This window comes from Athene noctua, chromosome Z, assembly GCF_965140245.1.
Source record: "Athene noctua chromosome Z, bAthNoc1.hap1.1, whole genome shotgun sequence".
Classification (NCBI taxonomy): Eukaryota; Metazoa; Chordata; class Aves; order Strigiformes; family Strigidae; genus Athene; species Athene noctua.
In genome coordinates, this window is record NC_134077.1 from 34,833,925 (window position 1) to 34,854,958 (window position 21,034).

Below are 21,034 nucleotides of genomic sequence, written 5' to 3' on the forward strand. Positions count from 1 at the left end.
GCCTCCTATGTATACATATCAATACACATTGGTGATAGGCTCTCAGATCACATAAATGTCACAAAATGAAGACATGTATTAAGACAGTTACCCTAGCCCTTGCCTTGAAGAGTTTTATTGCCTAAAAAACCAAACATACAGAGGTGAGCAAAAGAAATACTAATCTCTGTGTATGAGAACTCCAGCTATTTTTGATTTGGTTAGCTTTTTGCTTAGACATCACAGAAGTGCTTCTGCAGGAAAGGATGAGGAGTAAAGCAAGTTTTGTGGATGGTTTGGAGAGGTAACCATGCAAAAAAAAAAAAAAAACCAAACCAGAAAATAAAAAGAGGATGTGAATGAAAAAACATACTGTATAAACATTGGCAAGAAAGAAGAACCAGCTAATATAGAATATGAAGTCAAAGTACAAGGTATGAGCTAATAAAAGTGACAATAATTTTGAAAATGAGAGTCTAGACATCTTAAAGGAAAATCACAGACATCCACATTAGTGGTGAGGGGATTTGGACAACAGGTTACAAAGAGAACAGGCCACCCAATGGTATTATAACGTATAATGATACTTTAAATGTAATTGTAATGATAATTTAAATGTAATAGTTTTGGCCAGGATAGAGTTAAATCCCCTTGAGCACAGCTGGAAGGCCGGGTCCCAATTGATCACTGGAGTATTCCATGTCATGTGATGTCATGCTCAGTGTATAGGCAGGCGAATGCTCTCCCACCAAGTTTTTTTTGTTTTCGGTTTCCAGATTGGTGTGGTGGGATTCTCTGGTGCAGCTGAATCACTGCTGGGGACGGGCTCTGTACCAGTTGCAGCTTGGTGAGCCACTGCTGCATTTTACCCATTTTGGAGTACTATTGTTACTGTTGTTTTTGTCAGTATTACTAAATTTTTTTTTATTCAACCTACAAATTTCTTTTGTCCCTCCCCTATTTGACCGGGGGGGGGGGTGTGTGTGTGTGGATGGGGGGGTGGGTGTGTGTGTGTGGAGTAAACAACTGGCCACATGTCAATTTGCTGCTGGCTGAGTTCAAACCACAACAGTAATTTACTCTCACTAGCCATGTGAATGTTTATGAAACAAATTCAACACAATCTATGAATAACCAGATCATGACTGGGAGCTCTAGAGTTATTCTACAAAAATATGTCTTTACAAAAAGAAAGCCTGCTACTGAACTTGTATGTTGGGTTGGGAAAGAGAGGATAATTTTATATTATTCTTACTAACAAAACAACAAGTGGAGCATGTATTCACCACCTGTTTTTCTGCTTTGTTCTTGTATTTTGGACCAGAAGTCATTGTCTAAAAATTTATGGTTCATTTCATACATATATATGTGTAAAACTATTAACTCTACAAGAAGTTCTAACTCTAGTTAATTCTCTTAATAACAGGAGATTTGGCCATTTAATCTTTAAGAGACAAGCAGTGAAGAAATAAACTTATAAAGAGCAACAGTTTTTATACACAGAACTATAAATTGGTTGACTATAGGGATAAATAAATAAATTGGGCTTCAAAAGAATCTTGTTGGTGATCAAAGGTGTAAAAATATGAAGAGAATCAAAAGCAAAACATGTAAAAAGGGCATGTGTTTCCCTTGGCAGGGAATGTAACAGCCCACTCAGAAATAAAAAAAAATTATGATTCTGCTCATGCTCTGAAATAATTTTGATATACCAGTATTGCATGTCATCTTCAGTGAATCCACAGCAACCGTGCTGTAAGGCTACAGAAATCTTTCTGAAAGCAACAATGTTAATAGACAGGTTTAGTCAGTTCTGCATGGGCAAAGAGTCACTGTGAATTATACCAACAGTGTTTTAGACCATAGTAAATGACAAAACTTTCTTCTTTGCCCTGCAGAGTTTCTCTGTCTGTTCCCTACTACTACTGAAAAAAATGAGTGAAAACAAAGTTAAAAGTCATTGCTTGTGAATTTGGTTTTGCATGGGGGTTGTAAAGCTCTCAGACAAGATGCTTACTCTTATTCCCCAGGGTTACAAAGGGCAGCTTCACTGTAGCTGTTGGTCATAATTTCTGTGCTGAAGTATCCCTGGAAGTCTCTCCTAAGAAGACAGAAATCTTTAACAACTGGAGTTAAAAGGTAAAAAGGGATTAAGGGAGAAGAAAGTTTCCCGATGTTAGTTACATCAATTAGATGCCCAACTGCCTGCTGTTTGCACCTAAAAATGTTTCCCTGCTTCTTCCCATGGTAGATATGTAGACTTAAATGGTAAAGTAGCATACTGGCGACTCAAAACCTAATGTTTTTTTTCAGCACAGGTCTCACCTGCATTCCTGCCTTGCAGTGCTTAATTTCCAGATAAAGAATGCTATTGCACATTTGGTCTCAATTTGCTCATGTTTGCACATTTGGAAATGCATGTTTTAGGTCTGCAAATCTCAACCCACACATTCTATGGACCTACACATCTGAAATGCTGACTCTAGGTCATACAGAAGGATGGCTTAAGATCCTGCTTTGTGTTGATAGGTATAGAACCTGAGGATGGCTTACAGCTCAGAATATGCTACAGTTGATTAAATATCTTCCAGAATTATGGATGCTCATGAAGAAACTACTCAGAATTTTGTTCTTTCTGGTCAGTACTCTAAGGATGCGCAAGCAGTATGGGACAGACAGATGGACAGAAGGAAGAAGGGAAGGTAAGGGATTTGCAAAAGTTGTGTACATACTCAGCAGTTCCATCTGTGTAGATAGTTTTCAATCAACCTCACACATTTTTATTTGTTTAGCTGCAGACATTGACTAAATCAGCTTCAACTTTTTTCATCTTCAACAGTCCTCTTAAACAAAAAATCTTCCATTTCACCATGGAATGTTGTCTTGAAAACTGTGAAAGGTTTCTGTAAGGATACTAATTTAATTACATGCTTTCATAGCCAAAACAGAGACTATGTCCAGAGACTTGCCTTAAGTTTACGCCGGGCATTGAATTCTTGAAGTTTCTTTTGTGCATTGTCCATATGTGCAAAGTTTGCTGCCTTCCCTGTGACCCATGGGTGCTGCAAAGCTTGTAGAGTAGTGAGGCGTTTCTTGGGGTCTAAAACTATCAACTTTTTAACCTGCATCACAAGGAAGAAATACAGAAGACTGTTAACCTTATTCTTCATTTACATTTACTGAGCTTTGCATTCTGGAGCTTGGTTTAGGAAGCATCTTAGTGAAACTCATTCTAAGAAACTAACAAGAATTTGCATTCAGGACTTTGCATGTATTTTGTTTCTGTCATTTCCTGGTCCTCTGTTAATGACATCTGAATATGACAGCCACTGAGGGGGGAAGAGAAGAGAAAAAGAATCAACTGGTTACCAACATTTGTAAGGGTATGTACTGACGCAGCAGGCCTGTACCTGTCATAGGCTGTTGTATGTTTGAATTCTCACACAAACCCTGAAAGATTCTCAAAATACCCCCAGCCAGGCAGTTCTCTTAGCAGTATCCCCACTTTTGGATTTGAACTGGATTAGGAAGTTTAAATTCTAGTGTATGCAACTCATGCAGACTTGTACCATGCAGTCACTGCCAGGTACATCACAAATTAAATGTTTCTTTCAGTCACCATAAAACATCATGCACACATGAACTGAAAAGTACTGTACAAGTATTTCTCTTAGTCCACTCTGAAATTAATGCTGTTTATGCTGTTATTGAGACCAGTGAAACTGCATCTCTCCAAACATAACATTTGTAGACATACCCCTGGGAGTCAAGGTGGTACAAACTGCTGGGTACAAAGTATGTCCAGTCAAGCTGCCTTTCATGGGTTTTGCTGTATGTCTGGACAAGTGGTGTTTTTAAAAAAAGAAGGGTGAGGATGGAGTAAAGAAGTACACAGACAGTACTCAGCAGAGCCATACTTAGACAAATCTCCTGACTGCACACCCTCTTGGAGCAGACTGCAAGTGACAGCACAGGGCTCCACTGTGTGCCCAAGTGTGAGGGGAGGACATGCTTTAGGGCTGAGATTTCCCTAGAAAGAGCTATTAAAGAAAGATGGTGCCCTGAAGTGTGTGCAGAAGAACAGGTATCATGATGAATACCTGATGTGTGTCCACAGAAGAAGTCAGGTTAAGCAAATCACTTCAACTGAACACTCCAGAACTGTCCACTGCATGGATTTTGAGAACCATGGGCTTCATCCTTATCTACACTTGCTATACAGTGTTCAAACCGGAAATGCTGAGCTTTGCTGTAGCAAAACGGTAGGGACCAATTTGGACCAAAGCTCTCTGTTTACAATAAACAAGCAGCTTTGCAGCAGGCTGCTGTTTATCTGGGTTTTGTTGACACAAGGCAGTAAATGGTGTTTTAAAAAAACTTCACATCTAATACAACAACAAAAAGTACTTTGAACATCTACAATCCTTCCATTTGAGGTATTCTGAAGTACTTTACAAACACCAGTTATGAAGTACTTTATGGCACAGTTTGTATAAGAAATATGAAACTGAGTATTTGTGTCTTCAGTGCTAATGAAATAACCGAATTGTGCAAGTTACTTTGTCTAAAAATCAAACTCAAGCATACCTATCTTTGCAGATCAGTATCTCCTGGATCCAATTTATTTTATCCAGTAACAAAAGAATACAGTGCAGAGAGCAAGCCAGGCCTTACATTTTGCTAACGGACCATATTTAAAAGTAACGGGTCTTTCCTCATCTGCTGAGAAAAAGCTTAAATGGACAGAAAAAGGCTGTCAGCGAAAGCCAGGGCAGAGGGCTGGGGGAGCTTAATTTCCTTTTTATATTCTTCCTCCAAAGTTCAGACTTGAAAACTGCACAAAATATAGAGCTTGTTTTTGTGTTCCCCTGAAGGTAGTTGCCTTGCAGACTAACAAAAACCTCAGAGCTAGTATGAAGGGCAGTCATACATGAACATGGTGACAGCTGCCAACAATCAGTAGCTTAGTTCACAGAAGGACCTGAACATCCATGGTTTTGAGTGCAAAATTACAGCACTGCACTAACAGGGGATATTTAACAGCACCATAATATACCAGAGATCAGAAGAAGAAAAGAAAGGAGCCATATGACCAATTAATTAATCAATTCTCCTGCCCCCACCCCAGAATGGACTCTCTTTCTCAGTGGAAGTGATACTAGCCAAATGTGTATCAGCGAAGATATTCCAGTCTCAGTTTTGGTTTACTTACTAAATCCTTGGCATTCAGAGAAACATCATCCCACCAGGGGGACACAAAGTCATATTCACAGTTGAGGATTCTCTTAAACATGTACTGATCTCCCCTTTCATCATAAAATGGTTCAAAGCCACAAAGTCTGCAAGGATAAAAAAGAAATAAATCTATCAAGATTAATTAGTCTTGGGTTCAAAAGAATTCCTGCTGCTATCTTTCCCTACTTAATGTCCTGCAGACCACTTCAGGAAACCAGACCTGAACGTACGTACGAATTCCTAATTCTACAGAGCAGTGGCCATAAGCATTCATAAGCACTGGGAAAGGCTGATCAAATCGTATTTTTTCCATTTTCACATGTCTGTAACTGGAACTACTAATGCAGGGACTTACCATAAGACTAGCCATGCAACAGTTGATATCTGTTTACCGTCTACATGCCAATAAATATTTTCTAGCACCTCTTTGCTCTGCTGATCTCAGGCTAAATCCCTTGGATTATTCAGTCACTCCTCAGCCTGAAACTACTGCTCATCTCTGCTCTCTTCTGTGAGTCTTCTCCAGTTGTGTGTCTTTCTGAGGTGGGTGCAAACACCATTCAGTGTGGGCACACCACAGAGTTGCAAATTAGCAAAATGATGTTTTCTATTTTAATTTCCATTTCTTTGCTATTCCTGACCTTGGATCTGCTTTTTTGAATTGTTTACAAGCACACAGTTAACATGTTCATACAGCAATTATCAGAATACCTGTAACTCCTTTCTGAGGGACAGGAATTACCTAAGGAACCACATTTTACCTGTGAAGCTATAAGCTTTTATATGTCCAGTTAGGAAGGTTTTTTGATTGTGTTCATCACTATGTTCTTTCATCCTTCATCTTTCATCTTTCATTAAAATGTAAAAACAGTTGGCAGGTTTTAATAATCAGCCTTCATCTTTACTTAGGTAACCTACACGTTATCAAGAAATTTTGTAATCTCACTAATGACTGCATTTATGAATATTTTGAATAATACAGATGCTGACACAGATTCACACTGCTGGCCCTAGGGAAAGCAAACTCATAGAAGTGATTTCCATTTATATAATGTCCTTTTTTGTTGCTTCATTGCATTCATTAATCATGCCTGCACAAATAATTAGATGTTTTAAAGTGAATTTCAACCAGCAAGTGTTTGGAGCTAAACAGCAATTCTATCTGCTACTCTGACTCCAGAACATGATGACAAAAAAACAATAGCAGACCATAAAGAACAAGACAGCAACAAATCTAGAAATTTTAAACTTACATTTTCATTTGTTATTATATTTTTAAACCCAATCAGTGTGGTTACCATCCTGAAAAAGGAGAAAGTTGTTCAAGGAAGAAATGTGGTTGTGGGAGTGGTATGTAGCTGTGGGTGGAAGAGCTGCATCGCTGCACTGTTGAAGAGGAGAAAACCTCCACTGTGTGCACATTCTGAACATGTTTTTAATTTCCAAGTCTGGCAGAGATAGATCAAACCACAAGGATCCAATGTCCAAATACCGTGTACTTCAATGGGTGGAAACTGGTCATAATCCCTCTGCTGCTCTTCTCCCATTTGCCTTGCCTCTCCCACCACCATTTCTGAACTTGCTTCAGGTCAGCTCCTATGCCCATGGAGCACTTTTGCTGAGCCATTAACTGATTTGGCCAAAACTGGCTCCTGGATACCAGGTAACTGATGACATACAGTGCTTAAGGCTTGCTGTGACTGTGTTGGAAGCCTTAACCTCTCAGTTATTCTCTATTTACTCCTGAAAATATTTTAATTGTAACTCACTACTATCTCCTATCGTTATCTTATTAACAATTTCTATGGCAATGCCTAAAAGAATTTTCCATTTCAGCAGACAGATTTTTTGCTACATGACAAATAAGATTAATAAAACTAGAGGTGTGATTTCAAATTAGAGAAGTTAAACCAGGGTAAGACCCAGCGTGGCTGCTCTTGATTTCATTTTATTATGAAATTTCATTTTATTATGCTGATTAATTTTAAATCAGTTACCTAGCAAATAAAGGAAAATCAATGTAAACAGCTTCACAATCAATTAGAAATGACCAGACACTGTTCTGTGACCTTCTAAGTAAATTTGTAAAATAATACCTTTAATTAAATCCATGCAATTTTGACTACAGGCAAAGCCTCTGTATTTGTTCACCACTATCTTAATCTCAAACGTACAGAAGCCTTTCTAACCTGCTGCATGAATACAAAAGGACTGGTGCTCTTTCTGCTTTTAAAACTATAGATGTGGCTTCCCTGGAAATATGACAGTTATCATCAATAGGTCTTAATATAATTTGCCTTGGGAATAATTGTTCTGTTAAAAAGGTGTCAAAGTTTTGAGTCACATATTGAGTGACTCACATATTGAGTCCACCTTGTATTGGTGAGAAGGTAGTTTTATGCACATCTTCTCTAGCACTGTAGTTAACTCATACATCCACTCTATTTTGGAGGCACATACAGCAATTTTTCTGACTTTTTCTTCTGACAAATTTTCTGAAATGCATTCCCTCTACTAAACTATGAGACTGAGACATGCAACACTGTCCTTTAGGCTGCAGGATTAACGAATCAGTTACTGTACATGTACCTTTCTGGTCTCAGCTTCTAATCTAACAGAAATGTTGATCTACAAAGCTTTACACTCAATAGAAGAGTTTTAAATGTGGAATATTGCTAAAGCTAAAGGAATATTGCTAAAGCTAAAGCTTGTTCCTGTTGGTCAAATTGGATTTCGAGACGGGAGGAGGAGAGGAACAGAGGATGAAGTAGAGGAGTATCAGTACTGTATATTTACAGGCACCTAAAAGGAGAGCTGTAACTTATTTGAAGCTTATGTACAGAACAAAATATGCTTCCTGAGATTTCCATCAGAGTGTTTTTATATCCTTACAAGTACATTTAGTATAAACTCTAGAAAATATAATTCTTTCCTTGCAAAAGATGTAAAGAAAATAATTGTCTTATTACACACTGTACTTGTTGGATAGAGTTAATGAGCCCAAGAAGGGGAAAGAAAATGGACTGGATGTATAAAATCCTCCATATCTTTAATGTATATGTGTAAATTCCTGTTTTCTTCCCATAAAAGGCATCCTGCAAGTATTGTATACAACTACACAAGTCAGCTTAGCATTGGTGTTGCCAAGGGAATAAATGAAATTATATATTTTCCCATAAAGAGAAGTGTCAATACATCAGATACAATTATCCTTTCTCAAGAATCAAGAAAATAATTTCAGTGCTTACCAACTTAATTAAAGGACTAGCCATATTAAGATGCAGACACAAGTGCCTACCTTTAGACACAACTATTCGAAAATTTTGGTCTGTAGTTGCAACTACAACTGTTTAAAATATGTATGGCCAGGATCACTCACAGCCCTCTGTCAACACTGTTTCTGGTTAACTTCTAAAAAGTGGAACACTTCAACATTAATCATAGAATCATAATGGTTTGGGTTGGAAGGGACCTTAAAGATCATCTAGTTCCAACCCCCCTTCCACAGGCAGGGACACCTTCCAACTAGACCAGGTTGCTCCAAGTCCCGTCCAACCTGGCGTTCAGCACTTCCAGGAAGGGGGCATGCACAACGTCTCTGGCTGCTTTTAAGTACTGGAAGGCTCCTACAAGGTCTTCCTGAAGCCTTCTCTTCTCCAGGCCGGACAAACCCACCTCTCTCAGACTGTCCTCATAAGGGAGGTGCTCCTGCCCCTGATCATCTTTGTGGCCTCCTCTGGACCTGCTTGAGCAGGTCCATGTCCTTCTAATGCTGGGTCCCCAGAGCTGGACACAGTACTCCAGGTGGGGGTCTCATGAGAGCGGAGTAAAGAGCCCGTGTCCTTCCATTCCAACACTCCTCTCATAGCAGCCATCCCACTACATCTCTGTGATGCCAATAAGATTGTGGCCCTGCAGGCGTGAGCACATCTCTCCCTCCTCTTGTTTATTCCCCACACTACACGTTTTTGCATAGAGGCATTTAAGTTGGGCCCCCAGTGAAGCTGACTCTCTGGCTGGAATTCCTTTCTGGAGAGGTTCTTTCCTGCTGACCTTTCGTAAGGTTCTTTCCTGCTGACTGTGATCCCTCTCCAGTCTTTTGCTGGCACTGGCATCAAACTGGCAGGAGTGGGATAGAGTGAGGTTCCTCCCTCAGCAGCTTTTGTTTAAAGCCCTCTTCACCAGCTTGGCAAGCCTGTGACTGAATATGCTCTTCCCCTTCTCTGACAGGTGGACCCCATCAGCTCCCAGTAGGACATGTTTCTCGGAGTGAGTGCCACGGTCTAAGGAGCCGAATCCCTGGCTGTGGCACCAATCCCATAACCAACTATTAATTTATCAGATTTGACTGGTCCTTTGGGAACCCTTCTCTTTGACCAGGAGGACTGATGAAATACCTGCAGTACAGCCTCCCCTACTGCCCCTTCCAGGGCTCTGTAGTCCTCCATGATACTCCTCAGACTGCTCTTGGCTGTATTGTTGGTGTCCATGTGAAAGAGCAGAGGTGGATAATAGTGGGCTGTATGAGACCTGACAGGCTCTTGGTGACACTCCTGATTCAAATCCCCAGTAAGCAGCACACCTCTCTAGAAGGTGTGTCAGGTCAGCAGATGGGTGCCTCCACACCTCTCAGAAGAGGGTCACCTACTGCTATTAACCACTGCCTTTTCTTAATTGTGCTTGTTGTTCTATGAGGAGCAGACCAGGCTGCCTTACTCAGCTCTAGCATGTCTCCTGAGGTGATGGGTCTTTCCTCTTCAGTCTGCAGAGCAGTGAAGTGGTTCTGCAAGGGCAACTCATGCTTTGGGGAATGTCCCTTCCTCCTGCAGGTCCTTGACATGGCAAGCTTCCATTCCTCTGCATTATTGGCTCTCTTTTGTTCCCTGTGGCCGGTGAGGGAGTTTTTGCTGCTTGGCTGTAGGCTGCAGGTCCCCTGCAGATTGTGCTTGGAACCATCTAACTCCTTCTCAGCCCTCCTGATGCTATGAAGCTTTCTCACTGCCTTCTGCAGCTCAGCCACCTACTGTGGACACCTTTAACCTGGGTACACCTTTTGCAGGCAGGTCTGCTGCCTGTCCCGGCCTCAGGAGAAGGATCTGGGCACTTCCTGTAACCTGAAGCCTGCACTGGAGCCTCCCCCTTCAGCAGACCTGTCTTCTTCGTGCAGGCATCTGTCACTGCTGGGGTAGATGGTGCAGACCCCTGGCTGGAGCTGCAGCCTTTGCTCTCAGACGAGTGCCCAAGATCCTGCCTTGGGGGTCTAGAAGGATGAGTGCCCTTGGCCTGTGCAGGTGGTCACACAACGGTGCCCCATTGCTTGGTTATGTGAACTTCAAGCCTCTCCACTCGGCCAGTGGAACATCCCTCACCCTCCCCGCTCCATGCCCTCCTGAACTGTTACTCCTGTCCCTGCCCATGCCTTGTCAGCCACTCACTCTCGTGACAGTTGCCAGCTCCTGGTGGGTCTCCACGCTCCCCTGGTGTTCCCCTAACACAGGAAAACCCCCTTGTTCGCTGTGATCCCCCCCTCCACTGCAGAATGTACCTGTATTTAACCGATTGGACTGATTTGCAGACAGAGAGTCCAATGCTGTTTCTTGCCTCCTGGCTGAGATGCTATGAGACAGCAACACTGATGCTTGCAGCCGAAGCAACAGTAGTGTCTGTAGCTGACACAGGTGGGGCAACCACATTTGGAAATTTCACCAGCACTGTGAAACTCCTGCAAGAACCTTAACTTCTCCTTGCCCTAACTCTAGTTGAGAAGTTACTTCAGATCATAGTATATCTCAGAGTTTGTGTGAATAAGAACAAAAATTATGATGCTTTCTGACACTTGTGTGCTTGTGTTTTTGCTTTCAGCAGCTTTGCTGCTATTCATGCACATTAATAGCATGATTCTGTGCAGACCATGCTGCTGTTCAGGAAGAAGTGCTATATTTATCAAATACATAACCTGAGTGTTTTGCCATGCTCTAGGATTTGACTTACTTAAATAAGATTAGGAATATCATTATTAAAGTTCAGGATCTCATGTTTTCCAACAGCACAGCTTATACTGTCATAAAAACCTGCAGGTGCTCACAAATGAACCATGGCACTGTCTGCACTTACAGGATGTAGGTGATAATCCCCAAAGACCACATATCCACCTCAGGGCCGTAGGCACATCCCCGTAGTATCTCTGGTGCTGCAGATGATAAAACACTTGTCAATAAGATGAAAGTTGAATGCAGAAATAACAAAGTCAGTTTAAACTCTGTGCTTCCCTCATAAGTTTCTTTTAAAAAGGGCCTGCTCCTTTAAGCCCTTAAATAGGCAAATTATTACCATCACTGAATATAAAGCAATGTAAGCCATGTCCAAGCACAGTCAGAAGAAAATGAAAAGCAGACTGGTTTCAAATTGATTTTTAGGATTGTGAAAGGAACCACAGAAAGCTCTGGAGCTACAATGTGACAAAGGAGGTTGTACTTTTACTTCAGTATTTTACTTGTTTATTTGGGCTTTAGTTGTTGTATTGTGTTTTAACTGTAAGGAAAGACAAGACCACTTCAGACAATTGCTTATGCTTTAGTGCAGAGTAGGCAGAAGGGCCAGGCAGTGTCAGAGGAGTTAATCTGTGTTGAAGCAGCTTGACAGACACATCTCAAGAAAGCTGGGCAGAATGCTGTATCTCTCAGAGAGTATCTGTTGCTGCTGGGTGTGACTGAAAATATGCACAGTTGCACACTCCAACTGTCATGTGCCTACCACAAGTACACCCAGCCCCTGTGTCCCCAGGGCTCGCAGCTCTGTGCACCCTCGAGGTTTACCTCCAACTGGGCAAACCTCCCTGAGCAAAGCTCCTGAGGCAGCAGGATGAAAATGCCACATTTTCAGAGAAAGAAAGGGAAGTGCTTGATGCTGGGGGGAGGCAAGAACTTTGCCTCACTCACCTTTTGACCACAGACAAAAATACCCAATTAATTTGGAAAAAATAATTTAAAAGATATTGCTGAGTCACACTTCCACATATCAGTTAGTCCTTCTCTTCAGCAACCACTGTATCTTTATTAATATCCATCAGATGTACAGGATGGCAGCACAGCCCTTGAGCCCACCAGCTCTATCACAAAATCACACAATCACAGAATCATCAAGGTTGGAAAAGACCTGGAAGATCATCCAGTCCAACCATTAACCTAACACTGACAGTTCCCAACTACACCATATCCCTCAGCGCTATGTCAACCCGACTCTTAAACACCTCCAGGGATGGGGACTCCACCACCTCCCGGCGCAGCTCATTCCAGTGCCTAACAACCCCTTCTGGAAAGAAATGCTTCCTAATATCTAGTCTAAACCTTCCCTGGCACCTCTAGTCCTATCACTTATTACTGGGTTAAAGAGACTCATCCCCAGCTCTCTGCAACCTCCTTTCAGGTCGCTGTAGAGGGCGATGAGGTGTCCCCTCAGCCTCCTCTTCTCCAGACTAAACACCCTTCCCTGTCCCTGCTGGCCACGCTATTGCTGACACAAGCCAGGATGCCATTGGCCTTCTTGGCCCCCTGGGCACACTGCTGGCTCCTGTTCAGCTGGCTGTCAATCAATACCCCCAGGTCCCTCTCTGACTGGCAGCTCTCCAGCCACTCCTCCCCAAGCCTGTAGCGCTGCTGGGGGTTGTTGTGGCCCAAGGGCAGCCCCCGGCATTTGGCCTTATGGAAACTCCTCCAGTTGGCCTCAGCCCATGGCTCCAGCCTGTCCAGGTCTCTCTGCAGAGCCTCCCTACCCTCGAGCAGATCAACACTCCCACCCAACTTGGTGTCATCTGCAAACTCACTGAGGGTGCACTTGATCCCCTCGTCCAGATCATCAATAAAGATGTTAAACAGGAGTGGCCCCAAAACTGAGCCCTCGGGGACACCACTCATGACCAGCCAGCAACTGGATTTAACTCCGTTCACCACAACTCTTTGGGCCCGGCCATCCAGACAGTTTTTTACCCAGCAAAGCATGTGCCCATCCTAGCCACGAGTAGTCAGTTTTGCCAGGAGAATGCTTTGGGAAACAGTGTCAAAAGCCTAACTGAAGTCAAGGTAAACAATGTCCTCATCCAATAAGCAGGTCAACCTGTCGCAGAAGGAGATCAGGTTTGTCAAGCAGGACCTGCCTTTCATAAACCCATGCTGACTGGGCCTGAGCATCTGGTTGTCCCCCATGTGTTGTGTGATGGTACTCAGGATGAGCTGCTCCATCAGCTTCCGAGGCACTGAAGTCAAGCTGACAGGCCTGTAATTTTCCGGATCATCCTTCTGACCCTTCTTATATATGGGCGTCACACTGGCCAATTTCCAATCAGTCGGGACCTCCCCGGTCAGCCAGGACTGCTGGTAAATGATGGAAAGCGGCTTGGCGAGCACCCCAGCCAGCTCCTTCAGCACCCTCGGGTGTATCCCATCCTGTCCCATAGACTTGTGTGTGTCCGTGTGATGCAGCAGGTCACTGACTGTCTCCTCCTGGATTGTGGGGTGGTCGTTCTTCCAGTCTCTGTCTTCTGGATGAGGAGGCTGGATTCCCTCAGTACAACTAGTCTTAAAGTTATTAAAGACTGAGGCAAAGAAGGCATTAAGCACCTCAGCCTTCTCCTCATCACTTGTTGCCATGTTTCCTCCTGCATCTAGCAGGGGATGGAGACTCTCCCTGGTCTTTCTTTTACTACTACATACTTACAGAAACATTTCTTGTTGTCCTTGATGGCTAAAGCCAGATTAATTTCTAGTTAGGGCTTTAGACCTCCTTATTTCCACCCTGCGTAGCCTCACAGCATCTTTGTAATCATTGTGAGTTGCTAGCCCCTTCTTCCAAAGGCTGTAAACTCTCCTTTTCTCCCTGAGTTGCAACCAAAGCTCCCTGTTCATCCAGGGTGGCCTCTGTTGCTGGCTTCTCTTAGAGCACCTGGGGACCGCCTGCTCCTGAGCCATTAACACTTCCTTCTTAAAGAGTCCCCAGCCTTCCTGGGCCCCTATACCCTTCAGGAACGTCTCCCAAGAAACCTGTCAACCAGGTGCTTAAACGTGTCAAAGTCAGCCCTTTGGAATTCCAGGATGTCAGTTCTGCTGCTCCCTCTCCCGACCTCTCTAAGAATAGAGAATTTTATTATTTCATGATCGCTGTGCCCTAGTCGGCCTCCAACCCCCACATCATCCACCAGTCCTTCTCTGTTCAGAAAGAGGAGATCCAGCAGGGCACCTTCTCTGGTCAGTTTACTCACCAGCTGTGTCAGGAAGTTATCTCCCACACATTCCAGGAATCTCTGGGACTGGTCCCTCTCTGCTGTGTTGTATTTCCAGCAGATGTCTGGGAGGTTAAAGTCTCCCACAAGAACAAGGGCAAGTGATCGTGAGATTTCTCCTCAGTGCCTATAGAATATTTTATCCACCTCTCTGTCCTGGGTGGGTGGCCTATAGTAGACTCCTACTGTAACATCGGCCCCACTGGCCTTCCCCCTGATTCTAACACAAAGACACTCCACCTCACTACACTTGTGTTCGAAGTCATCATAACAATGCCTAACATACATCACCACCCACCACCTCTCCTTCCCTGCCTGTCCCTTCTAAAGAGCTTGTAGCCATCAACTGGTGCACTCCATTCATGGGAGACATCCCACCATGTTTCTGTAATAGCCACTACATCATAATTTTCCTGTTTCATCACGGCTACAAGCTCCTCCTGTTTGTTACCCATGCTGTGTGCATTGGTATACATGCACTTCAGATGGGCTCATGTCCCCATCACCTTTTTGCATTTAGAGGTCCTAAGTCCAGCCTGACATTTCACAGTTGTTCCCACGGTTACTGATCCATCACTATCCCTTGCATCTTTGTTGTGCTGTATGTCTCCATCCCTTGCCTCCACTGAGATGGCAGAGTGAGGGTCATTGCTGGCACACCAGCCCACAAACTCTGGTGATCTTCTCTGGGGCTTATATCTGGGCATTCCAGTTTTGCCCCCTTCCCCCTTCAAATATAGTTTAAAGCTCTCTCAATGAGCCCAGCTAGCTCCTGCCCCAAGATCCTTTTCCCCCTCCAGACAGGTGTATCCCATCTGTTGCCAAACGTTCTAGCGTCCTGTATACTAACCTAACCTGTGATTGAAAAATCCAAAACCCTGTTGGTAACACCAGTCTCAGAGCCACAAGTTCATCTGTTGTGTTCTCCTGTAATGTTCCTCATCCATCCCCCCAACTGAAGGGATGGAGGCGAACACAATTTGTGCCTCTGACCCCTTAACCAGTTACCGCAAGGACCTGAAATCTCTCTTCACTGATTTTGGAATTCTTTTTGGTAACATCAGCACTGCTCACCTGAAAAACTAAGAGAGGGTAGTGGTTCTTTGGTCTCACTAGAGTGGGGAGTTTTATCGTGAGGTCCTTTACCTGTGCCCCAGGGAGGCAGCAGACTTCAATGAAGTGGGTCCGGTCTGCGTATGGGGCCCCTTCAACACCCCTCAGAATGGAGTCACCCACTACAATGACCCCCCTGGGGTTCTTTTTAGAACTGATTTCAGTACCTGGTCTGGAGTGACCCGGCCTTGGTGGACCTTGGTCTTCCTCCTTGTTTGACTCATTTTCTTCATCATTCTCTGTTTCAATCACAAGTTCCAGGGCCCTGTACGTACTGTGAAGGGACACCATGGAAGGTGAGGGAGGTCAGAAGGGGATTTTCGTGCCTCCCTGAGCAGGGACCTGTTTCCAGTCTCCTCCATCTTTAAGTCCCCTCCTTCTGCCTGGTAGCAAGAGGGTGAGGGATCGCCTGGCTCTTTTGGAGCCTCCATTTGCTCCTGTTGCTTCAGGGGTGCCAAGGTGCCACTCCACCGATCGATCTCCCTTTCGCTCTTGCTAACACTTCTTAATCTTGTGACCTCTCCTTTGAGTCCCTGCACCATGTGAGCAGGTCACCCAGCTGATCACAGCACACACGGGTGCTGTCCCTGCTGCCCTCCGGCAGGACTGACAGGCCCAGGCACTCCCTGCACCCGGGACCTGGGCCGCTGCATGTTTCCGTGGCAGCGCCGTCTGGACTGTGATTACACAGTTATACATCTTGTAAATACGATTTTTTAGTATTTCCAGAAGTTTGAGTTTGGTGCATGTATTTGACTTATACATTGTTGTTAGTTTAGATGTTGGCTGTAACAGACTGATCATGAATCACTGCTCTACACTGGCTTATTTTAGTGCTACTGTCAGAAATTAGTTATGCCCTTCTTCTTAAGTTCACTGAAAGCGTAATGTCTCAGCAAGTTAAGTTCTTTGTGACCATCTTATTGCTTTCAGTCCTCTGCATCATTTTACACATCCTGGGGACTGTAGATTAAGTCTTGATGCCAAAGTATCCAGACTCCAGTATGTGTTTTTGTTGCTGTGTCCTTTCCGGAGAAGGTGCTGATAGCTGGGTGGGCAGGATGTGGGAGTTGGCAGCCTGTGACTATCAATTATTCATAGTTTAATTTGGCATTTCAGCAGTATACCTCCTGGGTTTCCTCCATTTCTGGAAAGTAATGGTTGAATATTTTCCAGGCACCAGGAATTCAACATTGTCAGTTAACTTGGGTTGTAAGGCAAGGAGTACAGGTCCATGTCTGTTGGCATTGCACGCTTATGTCTGTAGGCACAAAGCTCCTTTCTTTTCTCAGCACAGACAGTCAGCCTTAACCCTCCCACCAGTTGTCCCTACTCTGAGGGCTCTTCTGAAAGACAAGCATAAAAAGGACTAAATACTAACTACAGTTTTATGGCACTTGTAGTGTAACTGTCACAAGAGAAGACAACCAGAACATTAATAGCTAATACATGAAGTGCAGTTTTATGGAACTAAGCAGACGGGAATTCAGTACTACTCTAAAGCATACCTGGCACCTGTATATGCTTTGCAGAGAATGTCATATAATGTAGTGGACACATCATCTAAATTGCGTTGTTACCTGTGCTATGAGGTAACAGAGTAATCTTATGGTCTTTTCCAATGTCTTCTTTCCTTTGCTTCCACATGCAAATGGCAAGTCTTTAGTTTCCACATGGCTTGGCTCAGCTCTGTCCAAAACTACCTGAGATCCTTTCCACCCCAGCACACTCCTAGCAACTTGCAGCCTCTTGTAGAAGCCCATTCACGGTCTAGAGTTCAGCAAGAATGGCAGAAATAGGTTTCTTCACAAGATCACATTGGTTGCTGGAGGTGAGCACCCACCATGGGAAGCCCACCAGGCTTATCACCCTGGTGTAAACAAGATCACCAGTTGCCCTGGCCATGATCAACCTTGCTGACATGGAAACGCCTTGCAATGAAGAGCGAGCAGACTGCAAAGGCAGCTATAATCGTCTTTTGCCAGAGGTGCTCCTTCTTTTGCACATTCTGGCACTGGAGGATCAATTTCTGGCTCATTTTCTGGTTCTGGGAGTCCAGGCAAACTTCTGTGTTTGTCCAGAAGCTAGCTGTCCCTGATGGGATAGCAAAGCTGTGCACAGGGTGCTGTTTCAGGAGCCCAATGGCATGCATGGGATGCCCTGATGAAAGCTGCCAGGCAGCCTGCAAGGCTATGTCCAGTGGCTGGTTGCTCAGCCTTGCGCCTTGCGCAGCTCAGCACTGCCACAGGAAATGAGCCAGAACCCACCACAGGGGTGTGCCCTGCTCCACAGACCACCCGCCCACAGGCAGGGCAGTGGCTTTCCACAGGGACAGGAATCCTACAAGCCCGTGCCATCCCCTCTGACCTGGGGATGCTGCTGCTGAATAGAAGTCTGCTGTGTTCAGGGGACAGCCAGGCTGGTCATGTCCCCATCTGCAGCAGGATGAGCTCCAGCCCAACAAGAGAACAGCCACTGGGACTCAGCAGCATCTTTTAAACTATTTTTTTCAAGATCAGTTGTATGCTTGCTTTCTCCCTACTGTTGCAGGTTACATGCTTGAACTCTGGTTTCAGATTTTGTGTTTTCTGGGGGTTATATAATCTGAATTACTGGAACTGACATAGAGCACAGCTATGGCATTGTTTGCCAGACATTATGTGTACAGCAATTGTAGAGTTCACTCTCTGCTTTACTTACTCTCTCCCCAAAGCAGTGGAGAAAAATCCCACATTCCTAATTATTCATGTACTGTTACCAGTAATATGTTTTTTCACTTGCTTATCAAAATCTCACTCTCCCATATGACAGTAAGGGAACATATTTTTATCTAAATGTGATTATATGGAAATTTGTTTTAATTTGAAGTATCAGTGGGGGTTTTCTTGAATTCAGATTAGATGCCTTGCATTATTAAAAGCTACAAGACTGAGATGGATGAACTAGCTGTGATTTTGGAGAAAACAGAAACATGTAAGAACAGGACAACTGAGAAGAAACACAGTTTCTAAACTTTGTGCATATCTTCCACAGTTAACCAAGTAGGAAATGTCCTGAAAGGTCACCAGCTGAAAAACAGAAGCCCAATATCATTAAGCATGTAATTGCCTAATTTCTAAATTACTAAAGGAATTAAAATTACCATTCTTGTATAATACAGTGCTTAGCTCATGAGTTAGTTTGCTTTTAAGTCATCCACAAACTCATGCTTGTTGGAAGTACTGTGAATAGGGCAAATTAGTCATTTTGGTAAGCAGCGGTTCATGCTGACTCTCACTCTCTTGGTAAAACTGAAGCAAACCTATGATTTTGTTTTTTATTTCGTTTAGGATAAAAGAGGATTAGTTAAAAGTGCCAAAGATACTTTACTGCTGAAAGAGATGACTAGAACTACACCAGCTGCCCTGTTCACAAGGTCTGCCACAGAGCATGCCTTGATATGGCACCCATAATTCTGTGATACTGGTCCCACTCCAGCATGGACCAGAATGGACTGAGTCACGCCTTCATTTAAAACCATGTATTTACTGAAACGTATTGAGATTAGAGGATTCATATATGACCCTACTCTAAGGAATAATTTCATTTCCTCTGTGTTAAAAAAACATATTTGAAGACAAATTCACTCTGGGCAGTATTCAAATATTCATAATTGTTATGAACTCTATAAATTTTTTGTGGTTTCCATTATGTCTTTCACAGACCAAATTTCTGCTGATGCTTCTCCAGTACTATTTTAGTAATTTAAGCATTTTTATGATGGTTGAACTTATTTCCATGCAAGTAATGAACTTGCACCATAACATATGTTTTGATTACTAAGCTTCAGTGCTAAAGAATATAAGTTTAGAAAAATTTAACTCAGTACCAGTTTGGAATTTGAAGGTTTTATTTATGCTTTTTAGGGACTTTTTGAATTTTGATTTTAGGAAGAAATATTTCACCTTGGAAAGAGAAAATGTAACATCCTCACATTGAGTATAGCATACTGCAAATAATAAAACAACGTACCACAGTACCCTGGAGTTCCACAAACTGTCTTCATGGTCACCTGATCTTCCACAATCTTCGAAAGTCCAAAGTCAGCTGTTAGGATTGTTTAGGAATATTAATGTTCTTACTTCCTTGTAAAATCACTTTTTTTTTTTTTTCCAAGTAATTAAATGAACATTTATGCATTAAATGAGCAGTATTGTAATTTCCAGAGATGAGAATCAATTTAAAGGATCTATGCAGACTGCAATCCAAGCAAAATTTGTCCATGCAAATGACTATTCTTGTGTCTTGCTTGACAAGAAAGTTAGCTTGTATTTTATTCTGAAGACTGCACAAAGTCAATACAATGGGATACCTAAGTGTGTTCAAGCAGTGATCCAGGAATAGGTATATATTCAGCTTCCACCATTCTGTGAGTAATCCAGTAAAATTAACAGAACAATTTGGGGTTAAAAAATTGTGCATCAGTGACTTCTTGGATAAGGGTTAGAATATGCGGTCTCTGCAAGACAAAATCCCAGCACTATTTTGATAGAGGACTTCCAGGGGCATGGAAGCTGTGCCACGATAACTACTGATAATCCTTTTTGCAGTGTTTCCATCCTGAATTGCTACTCAGACAGAAAGAGCCTTCATCATGTTATACATACAGTTGCATGACTCATTTTTAGAAGACATAAAACCTGAGGTCTTCAAAACTCTTTTCGTTTTCATTTCAAATAAACTGAGCTTATTCAAATTTCAATTTAGGTGATGACAATCTGGCCTTAAAAAAACCCACAAAATAGAAGTATTTTTGTTTTATAACAGTGAATATAAAAGGGAATGTTTTGACTCAAGACCAGAATACAAACAGTTCATATTTTATTCTAGAAATGCATAGTTAGGGTTCACTTGTCCCTAAATGGTTATCATTTATGTGTTATCATTTATCAAAACAGAAATATACTTTACTTTTATAAATACTGTCACTCATTGTAAATCAGATCTCAATCTAAGCAAGGCAATAATCTTAACCAGAAGATGAAGAATCACAGCATTTAGGAAAATGATGTCAAACCAAGGCCACTGGTTGCTGTATTACACTATGATTTTACCACTGTTTAGATCCTTTCCAGGAAAGATAAGAATTAGGATAAAATATAAATTAAGATGTCACCATCCTGAGAGGCAAGACTTTCCTAGAAATTTATATTAGACTGCTTGAGACTAGTTCCTGAAAATCTGGCTCCTGAAACCCATGAAGAACACTGGTCTGATGAACATGGCAACATTCACTCCTTGCATACTCCCACACTCCCCAGTAAGGGAGCGCAAGGTGGTATTTCCAAACTGGTTGCATACAGCTCAGGAGGGTTGCACAGATCTCCTCTTTGCTCAAGCAAAACCTAGGCATACCCAGCATTTCTGGAGGTCATGCCCTTTGCAAGTGGCCAC

General features: G+C 42.9%; 1 protein-coding gene across 1 annotated transcript in view; it reads right to left on the bottom strand.

Annotated features, from left to right (window-relative positions):
• Window positions 1–21,034, bottom strand: part of CAMK4 (calcium/calmodulin dependent protein kinase IV) — a 226,028-nt gene that overhangs the window by 18,712 nt on the left and 186,282 nt on the right. The window contains exons 7-10 of the mRNA XM_074931666.1: window positions 19,613–19,687; window positions 11,329–11,404; window positions 5,192–5,318; window positions 2,949–3,101 (exon numbers count right to left, since the gene is read on the bottom strand). Of these exons, the coding sequence (XP_074787767.1) occupies window positions 2,949–3,101; window positions 5,192–5,318; window positions 11,329–11,404; window positions 19,613–19,687 (431 nt within the window). The remainder of the gene's footprint in view (window positions 1–2,948; window positions 3,102–5,191; window positions 5,319–11,328; window positions 11,405–19,612; window positions 19,688–21,034) is intronic.